The sequence below is a fragment of the Microcaecilia unicolor genome, chromosome 2 (assembly GCF_901765095.1).
Source record: "Microcaecilia unicolor chromosome 2, aMicUni1.1, whole genome shotgun sequence".
In the NCBI taxonomy this organism is placed as follows: domain Eukaryota; kingdom Metazoa; phylum Chordata; class Amphibia; order Gymnophiona; family Siphonopidae; genus Microcaecilia; species Microcaecilia unicolor.
The window spans coordinates 552,598,275-552,619,929 of record NC_044032.1 but is presented as its reverse complement, the minus strand read 5'-3'; the positions used below and the strand labels follow the sequence as shown (position 1 = coordinate 552,619,929).

Sequence of the window (21,655 nt, the reverse complement as noted above, 5' to 3'; positions counted from 1 at the left end):
GACGAGTAATGATCTTCTTGTTATTATAATTTTCCTTTTCTTTTTTTTTTTATGTATTTTCTAGAAATTTACCAAGATACTAAATCGTCTTTATCTGTACTCAAGATATCATGCTTGAATGTATTTTGAAATATATAAATAAATAAATAACATAAAAGAAGTCGTATAAAATATATGATTACATGTAAAGAATCAAATATAGTGATCAAATAATGTAATAAAATAAATCAGATGGACAAAATTAAGCTAGTTTCCTTCTACGTAGTGACACATGGCCCTCCGCTTTTGCAATGCCCCGTCTATAAGAGCGCATCAGTACAGTATCTCACACCGCAGAAGTGCACTTTAGTCTTTTTAAAGAAGGATGCACCCTAATACATGTGTTATTGGCTCTTAAACCATTTGCAATCATTTGTGAATATCTTGATTATCGCCACTTGACCCTGAGTACGGAACTGTCTCATTGCACACACTACTCCCTTGCTTCTTCAGGGTCTAGGTGGGAGACAGATGAGTTTGCTTGGGTCACCACCCAACCTAGGCACTCCAAGAGCAAAGTGACCTTAGCAGTAGTGCCCACTAAATCCTTGTCAAGTTGGCAAGGATCAACCAATTGTCCAGGTAAAACTGGACCCAAATACCCTGGCAGCGCAGGTGGGCCACAACCACCACCATTACCTTTGATAAGGTGGGAAGAGCAGTCACAATCCCAAAAGGAAGGCCTGAAACTTAGATCATATCCCAGCACACAAAAATGGAGATAGCGCTTGTGGTCCTCCTCGACTGTATTATGGAGATAAGCCTCAAAAAAGATCAAGGGAGGTCAACAAATTCACCCGGCCTGACCGAGGCCATCGCACAGTGAAGAGCCTCCACTGGACAGAGGCAAACGTTCACTTCTTTGAGATCTAGAATAGGCCTAAAGGATCCCCCTTCCTTTGGGACCATGAAATAGAGTAATACCCCAGCCCCTAATCCACAAGCAGGTGAGGCTCTACCACTCCCAGCTCTAGGTGGTTTTGCAGTATGAGCACAACAGCCCATCACTTTACCTCCAATCCACATTGTGAGGCCATGAAAGAATCTGGCACAGGATGGACCGGCTCCAATGAGTAGCCTCAGTTGATCATCTCCAGGACCCATTGATCCAAAGTGATACAGGCCCACTTGTGGCTGAAAAAGGGACAACCTGCCCCTTATCTGAACCAGAGAGGGGCCCAGTGCATCTTTGGGGCCTCCAGCTGTGCAAGAGGGCCCCAAGTTGCCTGCTCTTTTGGACTCCAATAAGGATAAGGGCAGTCTTAATACTGCCCTTTAAGCTTCCCATTGTTTCCTTCCAATGTTTCAATGTTGATGTCCCATTATTATATTCCTAACGATACTTCGATGGTCTCGCATAACTTGTACAATGTAACCCATAACCAAGTTGTAACAAATGTATTTCCATTAATCATATCTTATTGTAAGCCACACTGAGCCCGCAAAGAGGTGGGAAAATGTGGGATACAAATGCAATAAATAAATAAAATAAATCCTGCTGGCAAGGCCTGCCAGAGCCAGAAGCCAGTCCTGATGGATGCCTGTCTGAACAGACTTGACCCCTGTGGCGAAATAGTGAATTTTCCAGCACGTGAATTGTAAGAATATTTCATGAAGTCTATTTCTCTAGTTTGGCCAGCAAGTGGTGCGCATGTTTTATACTTAAAGCTGTTACAGATTAAAGACTGTTCCTTCTTTAGTTTAACACAAAGGAAGTAACCTGCAGTGATGTGGCCAGCTACTTTTAAAAAAATGTTGTTCTGGGCTCAGACTAGCTCAGGAGCAATCACCTACAACTTGTTTTTGGTCTTTTCTACTACTAAGGGGGCTACTTAGAAGGTGCAGATAACCTTTACCAGGCAATTATTGGAACAAAATGCAGTGCGCTGGAGCAAAAACGTATAAATCAATACTATATGAAAGCTCCAGCCTGAACTTATTGGTGTTGGAACGCTGTGTGAGTTATAATTTGAGCAATATATAACCATGCACTAAACCGCAGGCATTTTGCCAGCGGTTTCTGAGGGCTTTTCTCTGTTACACCAATCCAACACCAATAAGTTCAGGCTGGAGCTTTCATATAGTATTGATTTAACCTTTACCAGGCCCCAGGCCTAGAGGGGCACCTCTTCCAAGGCATACCTTCTGCATAACCAGTTAGCAAGTACAAACTGCTACTTGAATCAGCAGCCACCTTCTGTCCCAAGATCTGTGAATATCACATCTGCTGTGCACCCAGGCTAACTTTGAATAAGAATCTGAATGTGGATCCCTAGTACTTTAGACATTTTGAATTTTTTTACACAGACATTCTGATTTCATGGATTGCTCGTTATATATACTCCCTTGATATTCAGACGGCGGCAGGCAGCACAGTTCGCCTGCTGCTGGTGCCGATGACCCCATATATTCAATGCCGGGCCATATTCATTTGTTCGTGGCAACTTAACCGGTTAAGCGCTTAGTGGTTAAAGATAGGCCCACAATTTATTTGGCCTATCTTAGCTACTAAACGTAGCCAGTTAGTGTTTGAATATTCATGCTTAACCAGCTAGCCGTCAAGCACTAACATTCAGCGGAGATAACCGGCTATCTTGCGCTGAATATTAGCGCAAGATAGAGTGGAGGAGTGGCCTAGTGGTTAGGGTGGTGGACTTTGGTCCTGGGGAACTGAGGAACTGAGTTTGATTCCCTGCACAGGCAGCTCCTTGTGACTCTGGGCAAGTCACTTAACCCTCCATTGCCCCATGTAAGCCGCATTGAGCCTGCCATGAGTGGGAAAGCGCGGGGTACAAATGTAACAAAAAAAAAAAAAACATCCAGGAGCCATTCTTGGCCGGTTAAACAGCACTGAATATTGCCCATTGACTTTTAAAAAAATTGGCGTTAAAGATGGAAAATGAAAATCCCTTAACTCCTCAAAACAGCAGCCACATTCCTTTCTCCTTTGCACTGGTTTCTGTTGCTAAGATTTTCTTTTCCCCCTTCTTTGTTGAATGTGCCCAGAGAAGCAGTACAATTGCAAAACCAATGCCTGTTGTTAAGGAAATTAATCACAGCCAGTATGAGTTTGTCTTGGGCAGACTGGATGGACCATGCAGGTCTTTTTCTGCCGTCATCTACTATGTTACTATGTAAGTAGTATTTTAAGGGCCCATAAAACAAACATATCAAAGACCTTGCATTTGGTTATGTCAAACAGACTGGGTAAGGAGAATGTGCACAATCCATATTGTCTCTTTAGAGTACAAATTTTAAGACTGAAGGATCCAATGTGCAACTATTCTTCATTTTTCACCTATACCTTAATCTGACCACTGTCATCATTTATATTTGGTACATGCATTGCACACACTTTTTACCCAGATAAACGAACCAAGATAAAGGTTAGCATCATAGATACTTTGCAAGTAGTTTTGTTGAGTCCTGAAAAAGAATGCAACCTGAAACAGCAAACTATGGTTGGCCACTTCACTAATTAATGCTCTCAGGAGTCAACTGGCTTAGGTGTTCACTTTCAGATTTAGAAAATTCTAAGAACACTCTTTAATGCAAGTAGTATATAAAGACTAACTACGATTAAAATGAAAAGTGTGCAGACATTACCAGCCTGTTGAGGGTGTGGTAAATCTTGTGAATGTTTGCCAGTGTTGATAGATGAGAGTTCAGCTGAAAATCTGTACAGAGAGAAAAAAAAATCCACCTCATCCTCTTTTCTGTCCAGAAAAAAAGAACATTCATTTTACATTACAAATTTTTCATTGCCACCTAGAACAGAGAGCAACCACCATTTCATTTCATTACCACTTATATATTGTTCTTATACAGAAAGTAGTACAAAGTAAACATATATAGAAACATAGAAACATGATGGCAGATCAAGGCCAAATGGCCAATTCAGTCTGCCCATCCTTTGTCCCATCCAGTCTGCCCATCCCCTGTGAACACTAACTCTTCCTTTTCGTAAGGGATCCCACGTGTTTGTCCCACGCTCAATTGTGACACAGTCCTCGTCTCCAAGACCTCCACCGGGAGGCCATTCCATGCTTCCACCTTCTTTTCCGTGAATGAATATTCTCTTAGATTTCTCCTAAGCCTATTTCCTTTCAACTTCATTGTGTGCCCTCTCATTCCAGAGTTTTCCTTCATTTGAAAAAGGCTCACTTGAGATATTTAAATGTCTATCATATTTCCTCTCTCCCTCCTCTCTTCCAGTGTATACATGTTGAGGATCCTGAGCCTGTCCACAACCGCTTACCAATTTTGTAGCCACCCTCTGAACAGACTCCATCCTTTTTATATCCCTCTGTAGGTGCAGTCTCCAGAATTGCACACAATACTACTACTACTTAACATTTCTAAAGCGCTGCTAGGGTTACGCAGCGCTGTACAATTTAACATAAAAGGACTCTAAATAGGGCCTCATCAGAGACTTATAAAAGGGTACTATCACCTCTTTGTTCCTGCTGGTCATCCCTCTCCTTATGCACCCAAGCATCCTTCTGTCTATGATCGTCACTTTTTCCACCTGTTTGTTAATTTTAAGATACAATCACCCCCAAGTCCCGCTCTTCCATTGTACACAGAAGCACTTCACCCCCTATATTGTACCATTCCCTCGGATTCTTGTGACCCAAGTGTATGACCCTGCATTTTTTTGCATTAAATCTCAGTTGTCAGATGCCAAATATTGGATCATTCCTCAAGTTTCACTAGGTCCATCCTCATGTCATCCATACCTTCCGGGATGTCCACCATGTTAAACAGTTAGGTATCATCCGCAAAGAGACAAACCTTACCAGACAACCCTTTCGTAACACTCACAAAGATGTTAAAAACAGCTGACCCTAGGACCGATCCCTGCGGCTCTCCACTGATAACATCCTTATCTTCAGAACAAACTCCATTCACCACTACCTTCCGTCTACTTCCATTCAACCAATTTTTAACCCAGTCAGTTACTCTAGGTCCCATACAATGTTGAAGGCTTTGCTGAAATCTAAGTATACCACATCTAGCACTCCTTCCACGTCAGTTTGGTCACCCAAAGAAATCAATCCGATTCATCCGACACGACCTGCCTCCAGTGAAACCATGCTGCCTCAGGTCCTGCATTCCATTCAATTCGAGAAACATCATAATCCTCCGCTTCAGAAGCGTTTCCATTAGTTTACTCACCACCAAGGTCAGACTGACAGGGCTGTAATTCCCAACATTCTCCTTACTTCCACTCTTGTGCGAAGGGACCACATCTGCGCCCTTCTCTGGTGCTCCGGGACCACTCCAGACTTTAAGGAAGCATTGAAGAGGTCCATCAGCAGAGCTGCCAGAACCTCTAAGAGTTCCTTGAGCACCTTTGAATGTATCTCATCAGGCCCCATCGCTTTGTCTACTTTTAAATTTTAGCTAGCTCCTCACAAACACAGTCCTTTAAGAACAGGTCTTGGTGTACCATCCATCCCCATTTGCATTTGTTTTCGGCAGTCCTACCTTTCACCTGTGAACACAGAACAGAAATAATTAAGCAGTTCCTTTATCCTTATAAGCTTCCACAGATTCCTTCCCCTCAGCTTTTGCTATTATGGCACTTCCTCTTTTCACTTACATATCTGAAAAACATCTTATCCCCCAATTTTACTGGATTAACTATCTTTTCTTCCATTTGCCTCTTCACTTTCCTGACAGCTTCTCCAGCTTCTCTGGTTATTCTCGCTTGACTTCTTCTTTCTGAGTCTTATAACGTATGAAGTCTAACCTCCTTTCCCTTCCTTTTCGGCTACTACATTCAAGAACCAGAGCGAACCTTCTTTTCCTCTTTCCTTTATGTAATTTATTAACATAAAAGGTTAGACGCATTTAAAATAGCTCCTTTCAGTCTTGTCCACTGCTGTTCTACTTTCTTCAGCTGTTCCCATCTTACTAACTCTTTCTTGAGAAATTCCCCCATCTCAGCAAAGTTAGTTCTTTTGAAATCCAGGACCTTTAATCTCAAATAAGCCATCTCCTCTGTCTTAATATTGAACTATACCATTTGGTGATCACTAGATGCTAATGGTCTCCCTCTGTGACAACAGAAACATGCTAAATGGTCTCCCTCTGTGACAACAGAAACATTCTCTCCATTTATAAGAAATCGGGTCTAGAATTGCTCCAACCCGCATCAGTTCCGTCACCTATTGCTCAAACAATTCTTCCTGTAGAGAATCCAAAATCCCTTTGCTTCTGGAACAGGGACACCCCAATCGACATCCAGCATATTGAAATCACCTATCAGTAGTACTTCCCCTTTCACTGCTATCTTGTGGATGTCTTCAAATAAGTCTCTTCTGACTGTGAAGGTGACCTGTATATTACTCCAATTTAAATACATTTTCCTTTCCCTCTTTCCAGTTTAACCCTCAGTGCTTCTTTTGTACCCCACGTGTCCTGCAGTTCTGACACTTTAATATTACTCTTAGCATATACTGCTATTCCTCCACCCTTTTTTCCCACCCTATGCTATTGGTCACCTTCACAGTCAGAAAAAATTGACAGAGACTTAATTGAAGACATCCAAACGATAGCTACAAAAGGAGAAGTACTAACGATAGGAAGTTGACTGAGGCGTCCCTGCTGTGGGGTCCTGAAGAAGCAAAGGGATTTTGGATTCCCTACAGGAAGAATTGTTTGAGCAGTGGGTAACGGAACCGATGCGGGACGGAGTAATTCTGGACCCGATGCTTACAAACAGAGAGAATGTTTCTGATGTGACGGTGGGAGAACATTTGGCATAATAGAAATAAAACATCAATTATTAACATATACAAGGAAATAACAAAAACAATACAAGCAGATTCATCACTGCGCCGCATCCTTGCTATATCAAAGTCAAATTGATAATGCTGTTTCAACAGTTTCTTTTTCTTTGTTTAAATAGTCCTGAGTTCTTCTGGCTCCTAAGGACATCTGGGAGTTTATTCCATTCCGTTGGGCCTGCTACAGGGAAAAAAAAAAAGTCCTCCTGCTGGTATATTCCACTCAAAAAAGTTGAAAAGCAGGCACCTCCAATATACAGGAGTTGTCAGAATGAAGTGCCCGCTTTAGATGGTACCAGTGAAGACTGCGATAACTCGTAATATAAATGCTGATGGAACCATCACCATAAGCTTGAACTTAATCTTACCTTGTATGGATAACCATCACAACCGCTAAAAAGGATGTGCTCATGTTTAGACAAATTTTATAGTAAATAACTGGGGGTCACGTGATGGCTGGGACCTGAGCAGACGCCTGGAGGCTGCTCTCGCCTTTGCTGCAAAAACAACTTTTTATATCTGCTCCCTGCCCCATTTGGGACCCATTTACTTGCTTTCGAGTTTAGCAAACACTTGCGGAGCTGCTGGTGAAATCGCAACAGTGAGGTAGTGCGGTATAACGGGCATGCCAGGTAAGACCCTGCGAGCGCCCAGGAAACGCGGAGAAAGACACACGGCCAAGATGGCGTCGGTACAGGAAAAGACAGGGGAATCTCAAGCTCAAGAGCCGCCAGCGATCATGTTACAGGAGGCAGCGATCAAAGAAATAATGCGGCACATGGCAGCTATATTAGATGATAAACTGTCGACATTGCATGCATTCATGGATGAGATTAAAGAAAATCTGACAACGCAGGACACACGTATTCAGCAAGCGGAAGATAGGCTCTCGCATTAGGAGGATCTCACTAGCGATATGACTTCTCAGCTGGCAGCATTGGAGAAGCGGTGCAAATTTTTGAAGGACAGAGTTGATGACCAAGAGAACAGGAGCCAGCGCAATAATATCCGGTTGGTTGGCCTACCTGAAAATGTGAAAGATAAAGAGTTTTGGGACCTGGTGGAGCCATGGCTTCCTCGGGAGTTGGGCCTCAGTGTGGAAGGGCAGAGGATGTGGGCTGAGCGGGTGCACCACGTGGGAGTGCTAAAAGACCAGAATAGTAGACCGCACCCTGTGATCGCCCACGTTCTTAATTATGCTGACAAGGCCCAACTGATGGTCAAGTTCCACCAGCACAGAGATCTAGCTTATCAGGGAACCAAAGTGCTGCTGTTCCAAGATTTTTCACCAAGAGGAAAGGGAAGGAGAGGGTCTGGTTGTTTGAGTGGGGGGTGTGATTGGCATCTTATGAGTGTCTGTGTGGGGGGGAGGGCTTAAGGAGGGGCCTAGGGCTGGGGCAGTTCTCCTGAAAACTTGTGGACTCCTTTGGGTGTTATACAGAATTGTTGGTGTTCTTGGGGACATGAAGGGGGTGGCGAAGCTGGGACGTTGCTTCCGGAGCTACCATATTTTCTGATAGGCTAGATGCATGACCATGTTTTTCTAATATATGGAATAACCTAAGAATTGGTTCACTGAATGCGGATGGTATTCATTCCCCTATAAAGCGCACAAAGATTTTGTCTTATTGTTCTAAAATGAAGGTAGATGTGGAGGAGTGGCCTAGTGGTTAGGGTGGTGGACTTTGGTCCTGGGGAACTGAGGAACTGAGTTCGATTCCCGGCACAGGCAGCTCCTTGTGACTCTGGGCAAGTCACTTAACCCTCCATTGCCCCATGTAAGCCGCATTAAGCCTGCCATGAGTGGGAAAGCGCGGAGTACAAATGTAACAATCAGTTTCTACAGGAGACACATTTCTCGCAGGTGGAACACTTAAAGTTGAAGCAAAATTGGGTGGGGGAATTAGCTTATTCTTCCTTTAACAGTAGGCAGAGGGGAGTAGCTATTTTGTTCCATAAGAAACATCATGTTATCATGCATAAATTGGTTCAAGATCCAGAAGGTCGTTTTGTTTTATGGATGAGGGAAGTGGCGGGTAAGGAAGTTGCTCTTTGTTCAGTATATACCCCTAATGTTTATTCTCACTCTTTTTTCTCTCAACTACTCACGCAGTTGGTGTCGGTCAGCGGATATCAGCTAGTAGTGGGAGGGGACTTCAACATTACAGCAGACCCTCTTATAGAATGTAGGCCAGCAAGAACTAGTCCTTCTGCTTGGAAGGTTAGGGGGGTGAACTTTCTTTTACGTGAACTGGGGCTTTTAGATATTTGGAGGCTGTTACAACCAGAGTCTCATGACTATACCTTTTTCTCCCAAGTGCACAGTGTACATGCACAATTTAATTATTTGCTTTTAGACCCTTCTTTCCTCTCTCAGGCGGTGGCTGCTGACATTGTGGACGGAGCAGTTTCAGATCATTGCCTGGTTTGGGTAGATGTGCGTTGGCATCAGGAAGAAGGAATGAGGCTATGACGCATGAATCCTACCTTACATTTAGATCTGGACTTTCGATCCTTCCTGACTCAGACGTGGGATAATTAATGCCTCGATAACGATCCCGAGCCAGTTGATCCCCCTACTTATTGGGAAGCAGGCAAGGCAGTGTTAAGGGGGAACATCCTGACATATACAGTGGGGGAAATAAGTATTTGATCCCTTGCTGATTTTGTAAGTTTGCCCACTGACAAAGACATGAGCAGCCCATAATTGAAGGGTAGGTTATTGGTAACAGTGAGAGATAGCACATCACAAATTAAATCCGGAAAATCACATTGTGGAAAGTATATGAATTTATTTGCATTCTGCAGAGGGAAATAAGTATTTGATCCCCCACCAACCAGTAAGAGATCTGGCCCCTAAAGACCAGGTAGATGCTCCAAATCAACTCGTTACCTGCATGACAGACAGCTGTCGGCAATGGTCACCTGTATGAAAGACACCTGTCCACAGACTCAGTGAATCAGTCAGACTCTAACCTCTACAAAATGGCCAAGAGCAAGGAGCTGTCTAAGGATGTCAGGGACAAGATCATACACCTGCACAAGGCTGGAATGGGCTACAAAACCATCAGTAAGACGCTGGGCGAGAAGGAGACAACTGTTGGTGCCATAGTAAGAAAATGGAAGAAGTACAAAATGACTGTCAATCGACAAAGATCTGGGGCTCCACGCAAAATCTCACCTCGTGGGGTATCCTTGATCATGAGGAAGGTTAGAAATCAGCCTACAACTACAAGGGGGGAACTTGTCAATGATCTCAAGGCAGCTGGGACCACTGTCACCACGAAAACCATTGGTAACACATTACGACATAACGGATTGCAATCCTGCAGTGCCCGCAAGGTCCCCCTGCTCCGGAAGGCACATGTGACAGCCCGTCTGAAGTTTGCCAGTGAACACCTGGATGATGCCGAGAGTGATTGGGAGAAGGTGCTGTGGTCAGATGAGACAAAAATTGAGCTCTTTGGCATGAACTCAACTCGCCGTGTTTGGAGGAAGAGAAATGCTGCCTATGACCCAAAGAACACCGTCCCCACTGTCAAGCATGGAGGTGGAAATGTTATGTTTTTGGGGTGTTTCTCTGCTAAGGGCACAGGACTACTTCACCGCATCAATGGGAGAATGGATGGGGCCATGTACCGTACAATTCTGAGTGACAACCTCCTTCCCTCCGCCAGGGCCTTAAAAATGGGTCGTGGCTGGGTCTTCCAGCACGACAATGACCCAAAACATACAGCCAAGGCAACAAAGGAGTGGCTCAGGAAGAAGCACATTAGGGTCATGGAGTGGCCTAGCCAGTCACCAGACCTTAATCCCATTGAAAACTTATGGAGGGAGCTGAAGATGCGAGTTGCCAAGCGACAGCCCAGAACTCTTAATGATTTAGAGATGATCTGCAAAGAGGAGTGGACCAAAATTCCTCCTGACATGTGTGCAAACCTCATCATCAACTACAGAAGACGTCTGACCGCTGTGCTTGCCAACAAGGGTTTTGCCACCAAGTATTAGGTCTTGTTTGCCAGAGGGATTAAATACTTATTTCCCTCTGCAGAATGCAAATAAATTCATATACTTTCCACAATGTGATTTTCCGGATTTAATTTGTGATGTGCTATCTCTCACTGTTACCAATAACCTACCCTTCAATTATGGGCTGTTCATGTCTTTGTCAGTGGGCAAACTTACAAAATCAGCAAGGGATCAAATACTTATTTCCCCCACTGTACAGCAAAAACCCATAGAGAACGCAATTGCCAACTGGTTGCCCTATCTGACCAGCTACAGCAGTTGAGAGGGAAGCATATTCTTACTACTACTACTACTTAACATTTATAAAGCGCTACTAGGGTTACGCAGCGCTGTACAATTTAACATGGAAGGACAGTCCCTGCTTACAAGGGATGAGGCAGTGAGATGGGAATATTACTCCACACGCAGGCAAATTAGTGACCTTTTGAATGACAGGGCATCTCAAGACATCCATATGTACAAGTACAATCTTTTTAGATGGGGAAATAAGGCTGGGAAGTTGCTGGCCACATTGGTCAGACATAGGGGGACGAAGCAGGCTATAGTTAAGGTAAGATCGCAGGAGGGTAGAGTAGTAACTGCAGCAGAGGAGATACAGAATGCTTTTGTGAAATTCTACAAGGCACTGTACGACAAAGGGGAAGCTGACAGGGAGCAGAGGGAGTCTTTTTTCCAGGGTCTTGGATTGCCTCAGCTGACGCAGGACCAGCAGGATGCTCTGAATGCCCCTGTCATGGGGTCAGAAATATGTCAGGCTATCCAGCGTCTAAAGCTGGCGAAAGCGCCCGGGACAAATGGATTAGGGCCTGAGTTTTACAAAATCTTGGGTGAGAAAATTAGTCCGCCCTTCCAGGAACTCTGTCATCCCTTATGTACCACGGGGAAGGCGGGGGGGGGGGGGGGGGGGGGACGACTAATACATGCTCATATTGTAGTGCTCCCTAAACCGGGGAGGGATGCGGAGCTGCTTGGCTCCTATCGCCCCATCTCACTCCTCAATCAAGATATAAAACTTTTTGCGAATATTCTTGCTCACAGATTGGGAAAATTTCTACCTGAGTTGGTCCATGCAGATCAAGCAGGCTTTGTACCAGGCAGGTATGCTTCTTCCAACGTTTTAAAGGCACTGACAGTCCTGCAAAAGCTTGGAGGTATCCCAGGAGATGCTATTATCCCTCAAATTGAGGTAGCACCCAAAATAGGTAATCCCACAGAATTTGGTTGAAGGCTTTCTCTGCATCCAGACTTGTGATAATAGCAAAGTCTGGATGCAGAGAAAGCCTTCGACAAAATTCTGTGGGATTACCTATTTTGGGTGCTCCCTCAATTTGGGATTATGGGAGAATTCTTGGGGGGAGTTCGGTCTTTATATAGTAATCCTACCACTCAGATTTTGATAAATGGAGCCTTAACCCCGGCTTTCACTATAGAACGAGGCACGAGACATGGCTGCCCACTATCACCTATGCTTTTTGTACTGTCGCTCAAACCTTTTGCCATAAAAATTAGACAGACTGATGAAGTTAGGGAGATCGGATCTCAAGAATATAAAATCAACCTGTTTGCCGCTGATATGCTTATTTACTTAGATCGGGCTACAGAGTCTGTTCCTAAATTGGTGTCTTTGCTTTTCCATTTTGGGTCCTTCTCGGGGTTGAAGATCAACTTTGAAAAATCCAAGGCTTTACCTGTCTCCTCTCCGTGTAGGTGTCAACAGCTGCCGGCTTTCCCCCTTGCATGGTCTTCAGGTATTCTAAAGTACTTGGGAGCATACCTTCACAGAGATTTGGGGGTGGTGTATCGCAGAAACATTCAGGACAAATTGGATAATATTAATTCGCTATGTCACCGCTGGCGCAATTTACCATTCTCCTTGTTGGGCACAGTAGCATTAAGTCAAAATGATTATGTTACCTAAGATACTATACTCTTTACAGATGCTGCCTCTCTGGATCACGAAATGGGATGAAGCTTTTTATAAAAGGAATTATTGGAACCTTTACCTGGGCAGGCAGAAGGGCACGGATTGGATTTGCCAAACTGTGTCAGCCCCGGAGGGGGGGGGGGGGGGCTTAACCTACCGGACCTCCGTCTGTATAATGTGGCGGCTCTGCTCAGATGGGTTCATGAGCTGCACACGGGGGCTTCTAAATTTGTGCCATGTTCTAATCAGGGAAGATGGTTCTTTCCCTTAAGCGGCAATTGATAATCCTCATTTTCTTGCTGGGAAGGGCGCAACACGCTTCTGAGCTTGGACACGAGGTGGTTGTCGTTATGTGGGGCATTTCACAACTCCGGGGGGGGGGGGGGGGGGGGGCACTTTTCCTACTTTTGAATAAGCACAGTAGAGTTGGCATCTGACACACGCAGATTTTTTTGCCATTTTTACAATAGAGACACTACTGTGCGTTGCTGACCCCCAGAAGGGTTTGCGATCCGGCTTTCTCTTTGCTGGATAAACTCTTCTGTCAGGTACCCACGCAGGCAAATAAATTGGCAGCATAGTATGCCTTAGGCAGAGTAAATCAGGCGACATCTTCTTTTGCTGGTTTAGCCAGGTGGTGGGGAGAGCAGCTGGGGGAAGAGATTACGGAGGAGATGCTCTCCAAATACTTTGACTAGGCTTTTAAAGCTACTCCTAGTGCAAATTTACAAGAAATGCAATTCAAGTTATTACATGGAACTTTTATAACAGACATCATTGAAAATATTATACTAGTATAGGAGAAAAAATAATGTGATTTTTTTTCATTATAAATAATTTCTGTAAGCTGTTACAGCTCCAGTATACCCAGTGCAAAATAAGACAAATTCCAAACACTAAAATGAAAATAAAATGATTTTTTCTACCTTTGTTGTCTGGTAACTTTGTTTTTCTATCCATATTGGTCCCAGTCTCTGATTCTGCTGCTCTCTATCTGTTCTCTTAACTCCGTTTCCAGGGCTTCCTTTCCATTTATTTCTTTACTTTCCTCCTTTCTTCTTCTCTTGCCCTGCATCCATAAGTAAAAGCTGGGTCCTCCTCCATGGAATTGACAAGAGGAGGTATAACGTGGATCCGGCTTTTGCTTATTTTCTCCATCCATGTGCAGTTTTTCTCCTCTTCCCTTTCCCTCATCTCCATCCATGTGCATCTTCTTTTTTCTTTCCTCCTCTCCATTCATGTCCAGCATTTCTCATCTCTCTTCCCTCCTCTGTATCCATATAAAGCAATAATTCTCTCTCCCCTCTCCTCCATCCAAGTCAGCATTTCTCCTCTCTCCTAGCCAACTCCTCCATCCATCCATGTCCAGCAATTCTCCTCTATCTCCTGCTCTCCTCTCCATCCATTTCTCCTCTCTCTCCTCTCATCCATGTCCAGCAATTCTCTCTTCCCTGCCCTCCCCTCCATGTCCAGCAATTCTCTCATCCCTGTCCTCCCCTCCCCGTCCAGCGATTGTCCTCTCCCCTCCATGTCCAGCAATTCTCTCTTCCCTGCCCTCCCCTCCATGTCCAGCAATTCTCTCATCCCTGTCCTCCCCTCCCCCACCAAGCGATTCTCCTCTCTCCCCTCCATGTCCAGCAATTCTCTCTTCCCCGTCCTCTCCTCCATGTCCAGCAATTCTCTCATCCCGGTCCTCCCCTCCCCATCAAGCGATTCTCCTCTCTCCCCTCCATGTCCAGCAATTCTCTCTTCCCCGTCCTCTCCTCCATGTCCAGCAATTCTCTCATCCCGGTCCTCCCCTCCATGTCCAGCAATTATCTCATCCCTGCCCTCCCATCAATGTCCAACAATTCTCTCTCCCCTGCCCTTCCCTCCCATCCCACTGATGTCCAGCAATTCTCTCTTCCCTGCCCTCCCCTCCCCTCCCATCCATGTCCAGCAAGTCTCTCTTCCCTGCCCTCCTCTCTCCCCTGCCCTCCCATCCATGTCCAACAATTCTCTCTGCCCTGCCCTCCTCTCCCCTGCCCTCCCATCGATGTCCAGCAATTATCTCTCCCCTGCCCTTCCCTCCCATCCCATGCCCAGCAATTCTCTCTCCCCTGCCCTTCCCTCTCATCCCATCGATGGCCAGCAATTATCTCATCCCTGCCCTCCCATGATTTCCAGTGATTCTCCGCCTCTCCCCTGCCCTCCCATCGACGTGCAGCGATTCTCCGTCTCTCCCCTGCCCTCACCTCTCCCATATCTAGCGATTCTTCGTCCCCCAGCCGTCCTCCTTCACTGCCTGCCAGCCAGCGTCGGACTCAGAAGCGAACGATGCAGGCAACGATTGGCTGGCAGCGTCGTAGCTCACCTCTGCGAGTCCCGCCTACAACTTCCTGTTTATGCATAGGCGGGACTCGCAGAGGGAAGCTACGATGCTGCCAGCCAATCGCTGCCTGCACCGTTCGCTTCTGAGTCCGACTGGCTGGCAGGCAGTGAAGGAGGACGGCTGGGGGACGAAGAATCGCTGGATATGGGAGAGGTGAGGGCAGGGGAGAGATGGAGAATCGCTGCACGTCGATGGGAGGGCAGGGGAGAGGCGGAGAATCGCTGGATATCATGGGAGGGGAGGAGAGGAGAAAAAGGTGCCGGTACGCCGTACCGTTGCGTACCGGCACAAAAAAAAAGCACTGGATAAATCTTAGTCCGACTGTCTACCCACCCACAATGAAACTCATGCAAAGTGCTGGGAAGCGGTTAAATTGCCATGCAATGATGAATGATGGATGTTAAAGGAACTGGATTTGATTCCCACTGCAGCTCCTTGTGACTCTGGGCAAGAGATGGAATGGAAACCCTGCTGTCCTGGATAGAACTAAAAAGCTGTCTGAAGACCTCAAAAGTGGCACTGCAGGTATGAGAGGCGACATACAGGCCAGGCTTGGGTCAGCAAACTGACAGTCCAAAAAAATTCTACTTTATATTAAGAAGCATTTTCAATATGTAGCAATTATTTGAAATGTTCTATTAAGTACATTTTTGCTGGAAGTATTGTGTTATCAGCTTAAATGGGATCATACTGGATAGAAGTTGGGGGAAGCACCAATTTAGAGCTCCTCTCAGATTAGACTACAGAACAGACTTTACTTGCTTGAGGTTTAAAGTGAGATGGGGTTGTGTAACACTGCAAAGATAAATTTGCTTCCTTCAGTGAACCTCGTCATCAAGGCAGCTGTTAAATCCCAATAAATAAAATTCAGCAAGAGTTGCCCTGTGGGAATGATTCTGAAGAAAGTACGTACAGAAGAAAACTATTTAAGGAAAATATTGGGCAAGGCACCTCATTTAAGAGATTCCCAGAGTCTTTACAGAAATAAAGTTGTAGTTAAAGCCAGATCACCGATTCGCTTATGATGCTGGGGAGCTACAGCCACTTATCCCAGCACATTCTCTCACTAGAGAGAGACCTTATGGCTCTACCAGAGCAAAGACCCACCAGCAGAGTCTCAAACCAATCTACAGGTTGAACAAAAAAAAACAAAACATGAAAATAGTCACATCAATAGATGGATTTGGGGCACAAGAATACTTGCTCTATTTGAGGTCCAACTCATACTCTCAAAGAGGTATATTAGTGCTTATTAGTGAAGAAAAATTGTTGACAAATGTGGAAGATTGGAAAAACTGAATAGATGTTTCATGGGCAGAACCATTAAGACCACTCTTGTTTCCTACATTTGCCTTCAGAGGTCATGTTAAAATGAACCATTAGTGTGTCCTCTTGACCTTGTTCATTGTTGCATGAGTGAACTAAAGAGCTGTGTGAGGGCTGAGGGTGTGGATGCCAAATCTGTAAATGTATACTGCCAATACTGATCACACTACCTTTAAAACTCTCTGCAGAAACAGGAAAGTAGCCTGTGTTGATGTAAGCAGTTACAAGCTCTTAGCCTGCCTTTGTTCAGTGTATTCAAGTTCTGGGTCAAAGAACAGAACTGATAGGACCTTGTAATTCAAGCTATAAATGCCACAGCCTTTCCTTTATTTCACAGTTCCTGTATTGTATGAACTGTGTAGCTCCCTGTTGTCTCGCAGGACTATCAAAGCAGCAGCACGCAACAGAGCAGAAAGACAGGGATATGAATGGCTGGACATTGAAGACCGTACGAAAGTTGAAAGGGAATGGTATGGTACGGGAGAGAGAGCAGAGAACCCTGTGAGAGTGAGGAGGAAGATGCAGAGGAACTGGGACCAGGGGAGGGAAGGAACAAAAAAATGCAGAAAATTCATTATTTAAGGAGTCATTATTTAAAGAGGAGTCAGCAGGAAGAAAACATGTGCAGGAGAAATGGAAAGAACTAGAATTTCATGGCAACACTCCTCCCCCCTAAAACCACCCCAACAATATGCACACTTCTATCAGAAGTTCCAGTAAGGCAAAATACCAGTATATAGACAGGAGACAGCCAGCTGGCTGTAGTGCACACGCAAAACCAGGGGCTGCAGACTAAGGCCTCCTGAAAAAGACAGCCCACCCTCATAGCACATCCTTTCCTATGCTCACAGGAAGTGCTTCTGCTAGATCCTCATCCAACTGCTCTTTTTCCTGTTCTTGTTTCCTCTGGGGCTGATGAAGCTACATGGTAGAGCCAGAAGCCCATAGTTGAGCTCAGTGACACGGTGATCAATAAGCATGCAAATTACTGTAGTGCCAACAGCTCACTGCAAATATCCCCCATGCTTCCAGTATGGGAGTGGTGACTGGCTGGTTCACACACAACAGGGAGAAACACAAGTTGCCAAGTCTGCACCCTAACAGAGCTTTCTGCATTGTCCCCTAAAATCCCTGGTAGGATAGTGGACCAACCCCTCCCCCACACCAAAATAATCCAGCCCCCTTCCCCATCCCCAACATAAAACCAAAATCCCTGGTAGTCTAGCAGTCCCCGCCTTCCCTTATTTGGCAGACTGACCTTACTGAGTGTTTATCAGGATGCACCACATGGGTTCAGGCACCACCATTTTCCAGGACGGTGGGCATCGCTCTTCCCTTTGAAGGTAGCCGGGGGGGGGGGAGAGGGACTGTCATTAGACACCAGGGAATTTTGTTTTTAATGTCAGAGCAAGGAGGCCACTAGACGACCACTGCTATTGATTTGGCGGTAAGGACACCAGAGCTATTTTTTCAGAGCATGCAGAAGTAGGGGGATGTTGATCAGGAGGGCTTATTAGCATTTCTGCCCCGTTCCAGAGGGCGAACTAACCCTTATACACTGCCTCAGACCTTGTGGTAATTCTCTTGCATTGTGCTCCCTTAATAAAACTTCTCCACATCACAGCATAGCTACCTTTTCTTTCAATATGCTGTGCAGGGTTACCACAAGAACCAACTCCCAAGCCGAACCTGTTTCTGCATCACTGGTCCACTAACATGCAAATACTCCTATCGTTAACTAAGTGCTGCTGCCTGAGGTAGCTTTCTGCATCTGCCCCTCTGAGGCAGCTCTTCCTGCAGTCAGCAAATTGCAGCAGCTCCATCTCCTCTCCCCCAGGTGCTTGTCAAACACAACTGCACCAGCTCGCCAACCTGCTGAGCTCATGCAAGTCCACACTTCATAAGTTCTATATTGCACAGAATTTTCTATGATTTTATGTCACGCAACCAGTGACAGCATTTATCAGTAGAGGTGTACAAGCTAAACGTTTTCATTTTATTTAGTTTTCTGTATTGCTTATGGATTTTTCTTTTTGTTCATTTTTTTTCCATTTCAGGTACCCTCCTGCAAAACAGAGCACACTATAACACGGGAGGGGGGGGGGGGGGGGGGGAGTTAAGCATTTTTCCTGTTTCCGGTTAAAAACATATTTACACCTTTGGAAAAGGAGATCGCCATTACTTAAACATTTTCCAATCTTGCTGCTTTGCACTCCCCTTTCCTACAGCTGTTCCCCCTACTCTGTTTCCTCCCCTTTCAGCACCTACCGGCATCAGCATTTTCTGCCAACCATGTAGACTGGACCAAAGTGACAACCTAATCCTACCAAATGCAAGTTTTCCACCCCTGCTCCTCACGCTCTCAAAATGTACTTTCCTCTCTTCCCCACTGCTACCCCATTCTTTGTTTCTCCCCTGTTATATCTGCCACCACTTCAGAATCTTCTTTCTCCTTCCAGTATCCTCTTCCACTTCCTTCTCTCGGGGTCACTCTCCTTTTTAGGGTCCTCTCCTCAGCAGTAGTATGGTCCAATTTGCCGATTTGACTTTCCCTATCTTCCTACTGCCGTCAGCGAAGTCATTGCTGCTGCTTCTCTAGAGCAGCAGCAGCGGTGGCAGAAGCAGCTAAACTCATCATGGGCCGGATTCTTTATTGGCACAGGCTGCTGGCTCTATCCAGAAACAGGAAGTGACATTTAAGGGGGTAGGACCAGAAGCCACAACAGCAGAGAGTCTGGCTCCACAGTGAATTTAGCTTCCTTTGCCAATGCTACTGCTCATCTAGCAAAGCAATAACACCTCCTGGGTGAAAGAGGAAAGAAAAGCAGACACTGGATGGAAAGAGGGTAGAGAAGGAGGGCAGACATTGGATGGAAGGGGGAGGAGAAGAGAGCGAGAAGGAAAGGAGATGCTGGTGCTGCGTGACGAAGGACCGGAGGGGGGGGGGAACAGGAGAGAAAGAGGAATAAGGGGAGAAGCTGAACGTGAAGAGGAATAGGGACAGGGATGTGATGCTGGATATTGGGGGGGGGGGGGGGGGAAGAGATAGAGACAGAGGGCTGCTAAATGATGGACATGGACAGAGAAGAAATGACAAATGGACAGAGAAGAAATGACAAATGGACAAGGAGACCCTTGCAAAAGAGTTAAAAGATGACTGAGTAACGCAGATAGTAGCCTTAAAGAACTGAAGCAAATTGAAGCAAAATAGAAAAATATAAATTCATATGTGTACGAATCGAAAACATTTTGGACATATAGAACAGCACTACCCAACAGGTCCAGAACAGGAGAAAAGAAAAGTTGCCAATGGTATTAGTAGGTCCTGGAGGAGAAGTACCATCGAGCAAGCTGATCTCTTCCTTTTCTGCAGCAACACCTAAACTTTAAATCATTACTACTGAATAAAAATACTTTTTTTTTTCCCTTGCAATGGAAAGGGCACCTCATTTTTTGCATCCTTCCTGATCTTGTCTATATTATTTTAAAAGAGGAACAGAAAGAAGAAAACCTTAAGCTAGAACAGGGTTGTCTAATCTCAGCCCTTGCCAGGTTGAGTTTTCAGGATTTCCCCAATGAATATGCATGAGATCTATTTGCATACAATGGAGGAAGTGCATGTAAATAGATCTCATACATATTCATTGGGGAAATCCTGAAACCCAGACGGGATTGCGGCCCTCAAAGTCCAAGGATGGACAATCCTGACCTAGAAACAGCCTTCAACTCAGCTTTCCTGCCGTCTACAAAAAAAATCCTGCAGAATAAAACTCGCCACAAATTCATCTTCCAAAACTATACAAACAGGGTTTCATTCAAAATGGATGACCCCTTCCCCCTGCCAAGATTTTTCACACACAGTTCTCTTTGACCCAAAGCATTTTAGTTAAGAGAATTATGGGCAAATTACAAAGAATGCATACAAGCTTGCAAAAAAGAAAAAAAAAAAACAGATGGCAGAGAAAAATCTAAAGGGCATGTCAGAAGGTATCTTGCAGTGTAACATGATTAGTTAGACTTTTCATATAACTCAAAAGGGCTGCAGAACAGAGATCTAGACTAGCTCAAAGTTATAATATGTTTCAAGCTACTATTAATATATTTAAGGAGGCTTGATTTCAGTACAGATTCTACACAGTATGACCTTTATCTGGGTATTACTTAAAGGGCAAACTTCTTTCCTCTGCTGGGCTGTATTTTAAAAACAACTTTATTCTAAGCCTTGGGACTAGCAGGCTTGCATGTATTTTGCAGCCTTCTCTCTGCTGGAATGTATCCCATGATGCACCTCTCCCAGTGACACGAGCCTTCCAAGTGGCAGTGTTCAGTTTACCAGAAAACTGTACCAATGCTACTACCTGCATGCATTTACTGTTTCTTCAAAGCTTGCCCCCCTCCCCAAGGGCTTCACTCCTGTTTTACAGCCATCATTTCTCACCTCTCCCGAATACCTAACCCCCTTAAACTTTGGGCTGATCCCTGCAGTCACTCTTCTCCTTCCCTTCCTAATGCTAGCCTAAGAAACAGCCTCTTCCCTCCCCATGCTGCCTGCATCTCACCCACCAATCAACTTCAGCCACGAAAACTGGACTAAGCTAGCACCTGCTGCCTGCCTTCAATCTACTCATCCCTTTTCTCTGCAGATGTCCTCAATGGAACCATACAAACTTGACAAAGCACAATGACATCGCCATCACTCTCTGACCCTTCCAAAAGGAACCAAGATGACAATTCAAAGAAATTACAAAAGTGCATCTGCAGGGAAGACAAGAGCAGATTCTAAAATAATGAATGGTATAACTTTAAAAAAAAGTGATAAAACTTTAGAAGTCTTATGTGCAGATGTGCTATTCAGAGCCTATTTCAGGAATACAGCAAGATAATAACAGAAGTAGAGCTCAAAGACAAACCTCCAACAGGCAAGAGCACCCACACTCTTTGGCCACTGCTCGTGTTTGGAATCCAGAATGTATATATTTTCCTCCACAACCTTCATATTCTGCACATTCAGATCTTTCCTTTCTCAATCCTAACTACCCTAACAGATTTTCTTGACCACTGGAAGTTATGTATTTCCCATTTAAACTTCAAGCTACTTCTAACTGATCACATCAGAAAACTGAAAGGGGGTGGGGGGAGAAAAAAAAAAAGGGCAACCTTTCCTCTCTGGAA

The 21,655-nt window shown here is 44.9% G+C and overlaps 1 protein-coding gene across 1 annotated transcript in view; it reads right to left on the bottom strand.

Moving 5' to 3' along the window:
- Nucleotides 1-21,655, bottom strand: part of DCUN1D4 (defective in cullin neddylation 1 domain containing 4) — a 126,842-nt gene that overhangs the window by 89,230 nt on the left and 15,957 nt on the right. Inside the window, exon 2 of the mRNA XM_030191368.1 lies at nucleotides 3,646-3,716. Coding sequence (XP_030047228.1) covers nucleotides 3,646-3,716 — 71 coding nt within the window. The remainder of the gene's footprint in view (nucleotides 1-3,645; nucleotides 3,717-21,655) is intronic.